Source organism: Antennarius striatus, chromosome 5 (assembly GCF_040054535.1).
Source record: "Antennarius striatus isolate MH-2024 chromosome 5, ASM4005453v1, whole genome shotgun sequence".
NCBI classification, from domain to species: domain Eukaryota; kingdom Metazoa; phylum Chordata; class Actinopteri; order Lophiiformes; family Antennariidae; genus Antennarius; species Antennarius striatus.
Window position 1 is genome coordinate 19,925,874 of NC_090780.1, and position 12,575 is coordinate 19,938,448.

Below are 12,575 nucleotides of genomic sequence, written 5' to 3' on the forward strand. Positions count from 1 at the left end.
GAAGAGTGAGGTTACAGGGAGAAGAGATCAAGAAGGTGGAGGATTTTAAGTACTTAGGATCAACAGTCCAGAGCAATGGAGAGTGTGGAAAAGAGGTGAAGAAGCGTGTACAGGCAGGATGGAACGGGTGGAGGAAAGTGTCAGGTGTGATGTGTGATAGAAGAGTTTCAGCTAAAATGAAGGAAAGGTGTACAAAACTGTGTTGAGACCAGCGATGTTGTTTGGTCTAGAGACAGTGTCACTGAGGGAAAGACAGGAGACAGAGCTGGAGGTAGCAGAGATGAAGATGCTGAGGTTCTCTTTGGGAGTGACCAGGAAGGATAGGATCAGGAATGAGTACATCAGAGGGACAGCACATGTTAGAGGTTTTGGAGATAAATTCAGAGAGGCCAGACTGAGATGGTTTGGACATGTCCAGAGGAGAGATAGTGAATATATTGGTAGAAAGATGCTGAGTTTTGAACTGCCAGGCAGGAGGCCTAGAGGAAGACCAAAGAGGAAGTTTATGGATGTAATGAGGGAGGACATGAAGATACAGTAGTTGGTGTGAGAGAAGAGGATGCAAAGGACAGGGCTAGATGGAGGCAATTGATTCGCTGTGGCGACCCCTGAAGGGAAAAGCCGACAGGAAAAGAAGAAGAGCATAAAAATCAGTTAACAAAACTCTCCTTCAAGAATCAAACAAACAAACATATTTATCACCCTGATGTTTCATTCTTACAGTGAATGGAGCTGGTTTGGCCATGGCCACATGTGACATCATTGACCTACATGGAGGAAAACCAGCCAACTTTCTAGACCTGGGCGGAGGTGTCAAAGAGAGACAAGTTTATGAGGCCTTCAAGCTGCTTTCTGCTGACCCGAAGGTAAGACTCCGAGAGAACCAGTTTTTCTTAGAAATTGAAACCTCTGAATATATAAATCAGATTAGTTCCTTTTTTTAAAGCACATAATATCACATAAAGGAAATGTCAGAATAAAATAGCTATTTCACCATCTACTGAATAGTATTATTCTAACTGTGTCTATTCCAGACATGCATCCTGTGACACCATAGTCATAAATGCCCATCTATTTGGTTAGTGCTTTGTCACAGAGACAATGAGGCTCATTAGATGGGGAACATTGCTTTATGTCTAAGGGAAAAAGAGTCTGGAGGGCTGTGCGGTTACATGTCATCTTTTTTCTGGTTCAGTTTCATTGAAAAATTCTTATCTCTGTTGTCTTTTAAAGTTTCTGTTGTAAGTCTTTTAAAAATTCTCTAGATTCACTCAAGTACTCATCTTAACATGATGCATAACATGAAACATGAACTACAGATACAGATAAATCAAACCTTGTCCCTGGTGGTGTTGCTGCTCATCATGTGGCTGTTTAGGTAATGATCCAGCTCTTTGTTCAGAACACTAATAACTCCAACATAAACAACGTGAGCATTGTAATGGAATGGCAGTGCAGATTTCTATTATGTCATTAATTCAGAAGAACATGTCACAATTATGGTTTTAGTTTGAGAAATGTAAAAACATTAAAATTTAAGAAAGTAATGGTAAAAATTGCCATCACATTCATATACTGTATATAGATGTGAGGTTTTGAATTAATTTCATTTTTTTCTTTGTATTAAGATGTGAGGTTTTGAATGTAATCTGTTTTTCCTTTTTATTAAATCAGACTGTGCATTTCCATAATCAAGTCAGCTTGCAATAATACAGTAGTGGAATCAATTTTTCAGCACGTTTTTGATTTATAAATGATCATATTTTATCTATGATTTTGATGGTGGAAAAGACTTTTTTTCAGACCTATGAAAATTCAAAAGATGGGAATTCATTTCACACAACATTTCTATTTTTATTTCTGTTTTGCCCTCGTTTGACTTTGGTAAATTACTACTCATTATTTATTGCCAATGAACAGAAAATAATTGAGTCTGTGGCTGCAGCATCATATTGTTGACTGTCACTGTCATAACTGTGGAACATACAGTTCATTACGCTTTCTAATGATGTCATCTAGTGGTCGCATGTATGGTGAGAATTGTAGTGCACCAAGGCATTGCCCTTGTGCAATCCCGTTATAGATGTTGCATTTCTGATGCACATAAAATATAGATAGATAGATAGATAGATAGATAGATAGATAGATAGATAGATAGATAGATAGATAGATAGATAGATTGATTGATAGATAGATAGATAGATAGATAGATAGATAGATAGATAGATAGATAGATAGATAGATAGATAGATAGATAGATAGATAGATAGATAGATGTATTAAACAGGTATGTCCCTTTTGATTTGGGTTACATTTAGAAAATCCTGCAACCTTAGAGGTCAAGAACTGTAACTTTATTTTCATTACAATTTAGTCTAAGGTCACCCACTATTTTAGTAAGCAGTTTGAGTGCTGCAGTTTGTTCTAAAGCCTCATTAAAAGTTCTCCAGGGTTTTAGTTTCTTTCAGCAAAGAGTTAATTTGCTTGAAACTGGTTTTTCATTCATCTTACTGATCAGTGGATGTTTTCAGTATAGTTTTCACATAGTTTGTGCAGTGCATTAAAATACAGGTTTGATTTCTTTTTGAAGAATTTTGCAACAGAAATTATGACAATATATGAAAAGGTCCAAAAGAATATGTTTATAATTTGCATTAAAGGACTTGAGACACTGCCCTATTTGAAAATGCACTCAGTACATGAGTTTGACTTGGACTCCTAGTGCTGCCATGCTCAGCTGATGTAGGTGAATTTTACTGTGGTCTTGCTATTTTCACAGGGTTTGCTTAGGGTAATCTGTGTTTACATTAGCAGCAATACTGACCATAATTGACACGGTTTAATTGCCAAAGAGCAAATTAATTACAATTTAATGCTCTTCATCCCCTGAACACCATTATTGTTTGTCTTTGTTGTTCTGCATTAAAACTTGAGGATGTGAAACATTTCTCGTCACTCAGGCTGTTTGCAAATTCTAAATGTTCTCACATGAATTTAACTTCATGGTCTGCAAGGGAAAATGAATATGGTGGATAAAAGCATTAAGAAATAAAACACTCTTTTGCTTTGGGGCCATCATGCAGTGGTATTCTGTATTTATTGAACTCCTCCAAACACACTTAACATGGACAAGATGACCTTCCTCCATACACTTCTTGTCACTCTCTCCTTGGATTAAAATGGGGGAGAATATTGGCCGTCGGTCCCTCCTGCTGTTGTGTATGGAAACCACGACAGCAAGCTTCTACCGAAGAGCGGACAGTAGAATAGGATTGACATTAAGTCATGTTGGAAGCACCATTAGCATTTCAACCAGGGGAGCTAAGAAGCCTGCTTTGATCTGTGCTGGGAATTTTAATCGTTTCCTGGTTGTGTTGAGCTGTAGAGCTTCTCATTTGTAATTTTTTAAAATGGTTTTTATCAACAAGTCACCAATTCTAAACTGGAAAATCTGAGCAGAAATCCCATCTGAAATCACACCATCAGTTAGAAAAATATGACAAAGCACCATTATTGATTTAACATGTCAGTAACCTATGGAGAGAACTGGTTGTAGTCTTCCAATACTCAGCCCATTGTTGATCATTGTTTTACAGTTCTGAGACCTTGATGATTTGTTTTACTCGGACTTCACATAATTATACCTCTGTCTTTGTGAAACTATGAACCAAAATCCAAATTAACAAAACAGCAGCTACGTACAGTATGTGCTTAATTCCACTCATATTGCCATTGGAGACAAGCAGCGATAGGACAACTACTGAAGTCCAACTGCAAATATCTAAATGCATGCTTATGAGAGACAGACGTGACTTTTGACCAGGAAGATCAAGATTGTTTATATGCTGTGGAAAAGACACATTCATTTAGCGGTCAAGCAGCCTGTATAGATATAAATATCCCACTGTAATGACAGAATACATTTCCACAAAAACAAGTATTATGGTGTTTGTCTTTTTCTGTTTTTCTTCCTCAGTTGTTTTTTTCTTTTTTTTTACACTTCAGTCCGCCTCTCTCCGTCTCCCTCCTTCTCTTCCTCTCAGTCTCTACTTTGATGTCTCATTGCGCTCTTTGAGCAGAGGAGTGGAAGCGATGTGAGCGTACTGCTGGCACTCAATAGCTGAGACAAGTCTGAAATGATGAAGCATACTTTTTTTGTTACAGCATTCATTACTACAGACATTATTATTCTCTAAAAGACCAGAGAAGAGGAACAGATAAGATGGGAATACTATATGTGAGTTGTGAACAACTTTAGAAAAGAAAGTCAAAATGAAATGATTGGGACAAAACAAGAATCATAAAGCACATTGTTCCCCAGTGTGTGTGTGTGTGTGTGTCTGTGTGTTAAATAAGTGAGATGTAGCTCAGCTGGGTGCACTAGACCATTCAGCGTTGTTTGAATTTTCGCCTCTGGCTTTTTAAGCGAGGACATATTTATTTTTCATGCTAAAATAAATAGCTCCACTTTCTTCATATCCATGTATAGAACAGTTTGTTGACAGAATGGCTGAATTTATTGAGGTTTCCCTCACATCACCTGTAGGCACAAAGCAAGAGCAGGCAGCAAATACAGACAGCCAAATAACCTCGTTATTGCATTGTGCCAGTGCTCTAAAGAAAGTGGCAGATGGATGTTTTGTCCAACTCCACATCCATTTCGTTCTCAAGGCTTAAGGCTGTGCTTTCTTTTCTTTTTGCTATGGTAAATGATTATATTTCCTTTGATCTTTGTTGGTGATCGTGTATGTCCGTATAAGGGCCACTATACTATATTAAACTATAAATTATCATAGCAAAACATTTAATTCCTATTTCCAAAGTCATCATGTTTTTTTAATTTACATCATATTTTAAACATCCAAACTGCCAAACTTCAAATTTTACCATGTGCATATAGTTAACCTGTTTGCTGACAAAGCACTTGGGAGATCTGGACTTGGAAAAGGACTTTTGGATGAATTAATGTTTGAACTGTTATCATTGCACCTGGTTATGAGCTTTTCTCTCCTTGTTCCAGTAAAAAAAAATATTTGTCCATTTTTTCAGAATCTAAAGAATTTTGTCTCCACTGAAGTTTTTCCTTCTCAGTTTTATTTTGTTTTGCTGATGATGACAAAGTTATGCTGGTAGTTGTTATGAATGAAAAAGTAATTCTGAAGCTCAAGTAGTGTGTGTGTGTGTGTGTGTGTGTTTGCGTGCGCGTGCGGGCATGCGTGCGTGTTTGTCTCTTCAGCATTTATTCATGATGATGTGATTGTTTCATAATCACAAATGGTGCATTGTGACAGGGCTATTCTTTGTGTATGAATGCAATATACAAATCGATGTAAAACCTTGCATTTACAGTTTGCATGTTTATTCCTTGATTGTTACCTGTGGGCTTGTTGCATCATGCCCTGGTTTGTCACGCTGTCCTGTTTTTTAAGGCGATATCAGCCATGTGCAGCGAGAACGGTCTGCTCCGAGCTGAAAAAGGCACACGCCGAATCATAGGCATTATTTCAACTGGGTGGCCGACCTTTGGGGCAAATTTGGAGGTGTGTTCATATATCTGTACTAATGTTGTTGCATAATCACACTTTTGATCTTGAACCATCACAACTCCCACTGGCATGCATTTGATGTCATTTTCAGCTGCAGCCCCAATTGCCTGTAAGCAAACCTCCATACTGTTTTCTGTCTTTCCAGCTCAGTGATGCTGCTTTAATTAACACACCAATACTTTTCCAACTCTGTCACCTCTTTCCTGTGAAAGATTCTATATTGGCGTTATTCAGCTATACATCCATGGTGATGCACACTTGTACTTCTATAGCCTATATAATTTATAAAAAGAGAGAGAGATCATGGTTCCATTTCTAGATGTTCTCTGTCTATCCCTTCTTTTTATACCACTCTTTATTTCCTACACCTTTCATCTACCAAATCCTGTTAAGCTTAATGTGAGTAATATTCACCCTTCTAAGTTCCATTCTTGTAAGGTAAATCATACAGGAGCCCAGACACGGGGCGCTGCTGCCCAAGTTTAATACACACTTTGCTTTCAATGATGGTGCAGAACTTCAGATAGGTGCAGACACATGCTTTTAGTGTGATGGCCACATCTTACACACCTGCACACACATGTGTCCACATGCCGCCTTCTAGAGACCCCAACAGCTTTTAATCACAAGTTTCACCTGTAATGCAAAAGCACAACGTTGCTATTTTAGAAGGAAAGAAATCTTGGTGCCTTCAGGGAAATGCAAGTTCCCTGTGTTATAAACCATGCGATGCAAAGCCATTGAGAAAAGGAGGGAAGCCAAGGCAACACTGTAATGGAGTTCATTCCCAGTGCAAAGAATATTACACAAATACTAAGCATAGGGCCTGCCATGGAAGAGTGAGTACTCAGTCCAGCCAACACACGAGGGCTTCCATACTGAGACCAGACCACAGAAAGAGCTAACATTGCTGGTTGCAGTCAAAGTGTAGGTTTGAGTGCAGGGAGGGAGCAGTGGCTCTTAGGGTGATGTACGTCTTTTTTCAGTTATATGGTGTGCAGGTCATTGTATTGGTTTTCCATTATAAGAAAAAGACTCTACCTCCATATAATGGTTTTTCCTCTAAATTTGCTTACAGTGCATTAAAATGCCACTCCACTGAAAAGTATAGTGTTGGGTTTTTGTTTACCATGGGGCCTCTTCAGCACGAGCACTTTTAGAGCCACTGCAGCAATGTCTGGATTGCATTGACCTCGTATTATTCCTTGAAATGTATTCACCATGAGCTAGATGCAGGGTAATTGACCTTTGTCCACAAACATAGCGGGAATAGTTCGACTATGTATTAAAGCTTTTTCACATTGTGTGTGTGTGTGTGTGTGTGTGTGTGTGTGTGTGTGTGTGTGTGTGTGTGTGTGTGTGTGTGTGTGTGTGTGTGTGACCACATAACTGCTCTCACCCATGTCTTAGCAAGGAGTTCAGACCTACTGAAAGTCTTTATAATAACCAGAGGAGATCATGGTTATTGTATTCCCATATACAACGCATAGTACTGGTTGAAAATAGATTTGACTAAACTCCCCTTTTTAATGTTTCATTATATATGAAGCACCTGCTACTGTTGTTTTAGTTGTGGTGCCTTCTCTTATACCTGCCATGGTTAAAAACCAGGAGCTGGGCTCCCCTACCAGGTATATCTTTAGAGGATTTCCTATTTCTCCAGTCTGGCCAAGGTTGTTTTTGGCCAATTTTTATTTGTTTGCCCCCCCTGGAATTCATTTTGCTTTGAGATATGCAACTGAGTCACAGGGAAAAACACAATATACCATATTTACAGATGTCAATTTAGTCAACATACATTTACACATTTTTTTGCTGATTTATCCGCCGTAGCGGGTCACGGGGAGCTGGAGCCTATCTCAGCTGGCATAGGGCGTGAGGCGGGGGAAACTCCGGGCATGACGCCAGTGCACCACGGAGCCACACAGAGACACAGACAACCACGCACACACACACTCACTCCTACAGGCAATTTGGGACAGGCCAATTAACCTGAAGCCATATTTACAGGTGTCAACATACATTTGTTTTTTATTATTTTGCCAGGGCAACACTGCTCCTGACCCAGGGTTGAGTTGAGGTTGGACTCCAACTGGCTTTCTAATAGAGATGGAAATCAATCTTTGCTAAGAAATACCTGTTTTGTCTTAAAATCTGAACTGAAAACCAAGTTATGATATGCACTTATATAATGTGGCTCTGCGGTGCACTGGCGTTGCAGCCGGAATCTACCCTGCCTCATGCCCCAAGTCCACTGGAATAGGCTGCAGTAACCCTGCGACAGCGGAGGAAGCAGGTACTGAAGAAAGATAATGATTAATCAATAATAGACTCCTTGTGCCCACCGATCCCTGACTAGATTTTTTTGTATAATTTGATGGGGGATTCATCATCATCTTATATCATACACTGGCATGGGCCAAATAGCAAATGTACACAAATTATGACTTCAGAGAAAAATGTGCTGTGCCCATAAGGCAGAAGGTTCAAGAATGAAGTGAAGGACAAATGAGGTTATCAGACTCCATATATTTTGTCTCTCATTCCTCTTCTGATGATTAATTTGAGGAAGTGAAAGATTTGTCCCAGGATGCACCATGGAGCTGATGACCTGTCAGACTGATTTGCCCTTCAGGGATCTAATGCCTCATCTGTCTCCTTCTGCATTTGATCTGGGTTAAGAGAGCACAGCATGCTTTTAAGACATGTCATTTTCTAGCACCACACCGTCAGGAGACAACACTATTACTTAACCATCATGTTCGCATTAAGACTGTGTTTTTAATGTATTCACCTCAGCCCAGCACCTTATCTGGGCACAGTTTTGTCCCCTGTTGAGTCTGTCTCTTTCTTTCTCAAACACACACACACACGCACACGCACACACACACACACACACACACACACACACACACACACACACACACACACACACACACACACACACACCAGGTCCCATGGGTATGTCTGATTGAGCTTTCTCCTGTCTGCCATTCCTCATCCGTGGGAAATCAATAGAGGATCTGGGATTGGAGCTTGGGCTAATTGAGCTCTGCTCTCTCTGTTCTCTTATTGCTGCCAGGAGCGTTTTGTCATTGCAGCACCTGGTTCACACCATGGGGCAAGGGGGGGAGCCAGCCTGTGATCAGATAGGGCCTTTGGATGCCACAGGGAGGACGGCTGCGTGTGATTGAGCGACCTTGTGAAGTCGAGCACTCAAAGCAAGGGCATAGCAAGGAAGAGCTTCATTTATTCTGATATGCCTCGACAGGAGCTCTTCACGTAACCATAGAAGGATTAGAAATTTATCTTTTACTTTTTTTAGGAAGTCAGAACTGCTTATGTAGCGATTATCTCTCTGGGTTTTACATAACTGTAATTTAACTTTTTTTACCTGAGGTAGGATATTGGTGGAAAACCGTATAATGGTTGTCACATCTGTTTACATCTATTTCATATCTCAGTGCTAACTAGGTGATGCCCAGAGAATACATTCAAATTCAATCAAACCATTGCGGTATCATCACCACACAACTTTCTCCAGCTATACTGCAAATATAGAGCACTTTAAGAGTGGCTGTTCTGCTGAATTTACACTTCATCCAATGTTTAAAAACACTCATGCCTCCATAACCCATGTTAATTCCTCACATTGAACATGGGCCTGGTCTTGCTAGCCAATGCTATCCATACAAAGTGCTTTGTGCATTCCGAAATATTTAAAAGAAGATTCCTTCTATCCAAACCATCTGCTATCACTGCTGCACCCTTTACCACCCTTCCAGTTCTCCGTCTCTCCATCTGTCAATGTTTCAAAACTTTGGGGAGTATCACCATCACAGACTGTCATGTCCAGTGCTGGGAGACATTGCAGCAGAAGCGGAACTGTTAGACCTTCCTCATTTCATGCTCCCCTAGCTCTTATGTGTGCACATGCTGGGGGATTATGGGAGGCCATTTAAACACCCAGTTGATGAGCTAATTCGTGCTCTCTGAGCCATGTACTGACACCACAAACACTGTGCCCTTTGCTGTCCTCCAGGACTAATAATGGTAGTAATATTTCTGAATTTGTTTGTCAGTGTTTGGCCTGCATCATTGGAACACAGATTAATTGCAGTAAAAGCTGCTGAATGCTGTTGTAAATTAACAAGCAGAGTAAAAGATGATATACAGCCTCCTTTACTACATGACCAAAGTGTGTTGTTGTTGTTGTTTTTTTCACTGCTTAACTGGAGGATGTCAAAGTGCATCTCACACTTATCCATGTAAAGCCTGAACAATGAAAGAATTTTTAAATCTATTTTTTTAAACTAGAGTATTTTATGAACCTTCTGACAAATTAAAAAAAGAAAAAAAATGTTTATCAATTTGCTTATACAGTATATTTGTTTCCATTTGAATAGATATTTTTATCATGGACTGGGTGGCATGAAATGAAAATAAAATTATCTGATTTTATACTGTACATATCAGGAAAAGAAATCACAGCTATGATGATGTCTCCAAAACGCATCACTTGGTTACACTTGGTTTTAACTGACAGTGAGACTTATTAGTCATTGAGGACTTATATTGAACCAGGCTGTAATACCGACATGCTGTATATTATCAGATAGTTACACTGTACGTAAACATGACATCACAACTTTTGAGCTCTTTGCTTCCTCTGGCTCACATGTAAATAGAATCTGTAAAAGCTGTAAGAATAAAAAGCATTTCACAACAGGACTGTTGTTCTGTAGGAAACAGAGCATCACATTAAACTAAAGGTTTGCATTTTGTGTGGCAGGATCAAACAATCGTTAATAACAGCCCCTGCCAGTAATGCAAATATACAGTCAACCAAAGTTTTTCAGTGTCTGGGTGAACTGAATTTTGCATTTAAAATCAGTGAAGTATTTATTGAAAAATATTAAAGACAATCAGACTGTCAGTCAGCCTTAGTGGTGGTTGATGACACTCCCAAATAATAGATGGAAAGCTGCAGCAAAGTGCTAATATCTTCCAAGATAAATCTTCACTGTGTCCTTTGTGGATACTACAGCACAGATCTGACCATATTATTACATCCAGACCAATAATATAAATGCTTTTAACAGCCAGTTGTATGCTATAACTTCTTTATTATGCTATAATTTCTAAACTGTCATGAAAGTCTGGAATTGATTAGGATTTTGAACATGACAATAAGTCAGGAACTGAGTGTCTTACTGCTTGAGCATTGCACAGGAGGTAATAGTGGTCAGTCCCAGCAATGTTTGTGAACAAAGTAATGTAATGTAATGTAATGTATGTATACATGTATGTGATAATTTTCTTTGTCATGGCGTAACCTATCTACTGATAATGTGACAATGAGGTCCCATAGCCTCCCCCTACTGACTAATCCTTGTAATTCTGCCTTAAGGGTAAGTCAAAACATGAGAAGCACAGGGAAATGAGGGGTGGGGTTAAAAAGAAGAGGTGGAACTGGGCCCATACTGTCTGAACCTGGGTTTGTTCATCCCAGTAAGGCCCTCGGCTTCTAACAACTCACATTGACCTGATATTAGTCAGCCCAAGCTCTCAAGTCCAACAGCCCTTTTGACCTGGTTTGTTTATGCCTCCTGGGTGTTGGGCAGGGTCGTAGTTTGAAATGCCAGCATCTCTCCCCCAGCCCCTCGTTGCGATCCACTGCCTACACAGTCGGCATGACACTTGCAAGGACAGCAGAAGTTTTTGGCTTCATCTAATACTATAACTTCCTTCAAAAAACTTCCTAACATTCAAATTAAGATCCCGTAACTTAAAGTAGCAAATTCTGTATCCTTCAGCTGGCAGTTGGCAAACGCCACAAATCTAAAATCATAGACAGACGCTACTTCCCTACCAACTGTTTAGCTTAATGAATATGCGTTCGCTAGTGTTTTTTTTATCGTATTTCGTATCCGTCCACAGTTCCCCCTCTCTCCTTGCTCATTTTGTTTCAGGTATTTGTTACTTCATATGGCGAGGCATGCCTGCAGCAGTACAGTGAGAGATTATTGTCATTGTAATTGCCTTTTCCAGCCCTGATTTGATATGAGCCTTTTCCCTGATCCATGCACTTCTATATTATGGAGTCTAATGAATAGATGTTGAGACTCACATGAAACATTTGACTTATTGTGTCTCCTGAGAAAACACCCATTTCTTTTTTACATCCCGCTTCAAAGCGGTGATGTATTGGAATTGTCAGTGCTCGTCCGTCTGTCAAGGTCAAATTTCAACTTTTGTACACTCAGGAACCGAATAAAATAGAAAGACGAGGGAGAAGGCCTATGTGAGTAAGACCACAGGTCAAAGCTAGAGCTTTGATCAATGAAAGTAGATCAGAGCACAAGTCAGTGTTTACATGGGGCCCTCACACCATAAGTATATACACATGAAAAGACATAAAGTGCATCACGTATATACTGCTGAAAAATTTGAATACTTTTCTTTAATCCTGAAAATGAACATCAGCTTTTTTTAACGATCTGCATGCAGGACTCTGTACTTTAAACATTCATGAGCATGCAGAGATTTTTTTTCAGTTAATACTTCTGAATTATGTACCAGCTCACATTTCCGTTATTTAGATCTCATTGTCCCTGCGTTCTTGATAATTGACAGCCGGAGGGAAGCATTTGGTATCAGATTGCTTGATCCAGTTCAGCCCTCAGCGCACTGTTCAGTTTGACATGACTGTCTGTTGCTGTCGAAGTCTGCCTTGTTCTCTGAGCAGCAGAGGCGATGTAGTACATGGCTCTCCTACACTATTATCTCAGTCAATATCAGCTACTGCCAGAGGACACAGATGGGCAAGAGATTTGCTGTGGCAAAACTGAAAAGTGCTGTAAATGAAGGGAGAAGGTGGTGATGCAGAGGGAGTTTTCATAATGAGACATTTTGCATATTTACAAATCCTAATTTGTCAACACAATAAAAAGGAGGTAGCATTTGGCCTGAGACTAATTATAAACAATGAAAGAAACAATATTACTACTCATGATTATCAGAAAATTC

General features: G+C 39.5%; 1 protein-coding gene across 1 annotated transcript in view; it reads left to right on the forward strand.

Moving 5' to 3' along the window:
- The window catches only part of suclg2 (succinate-CoA ligase GDP-forming subunit beta), a 74,374-nt gene that overhangs the window by 38,560 nt on the left and 23,239 nt on the right, over window positions 1–12,575 (forward strand). The window contains exon 9 of the mRNA XM_068315334.1: window positions 724–866. Within this exon, the coding sequence (XP_068171435.1) occupies window positions 724–866 (143 nt within the window). The remainder of the gene's footprint in view (window positions 1–723; window positions 867–12,575) is intronic.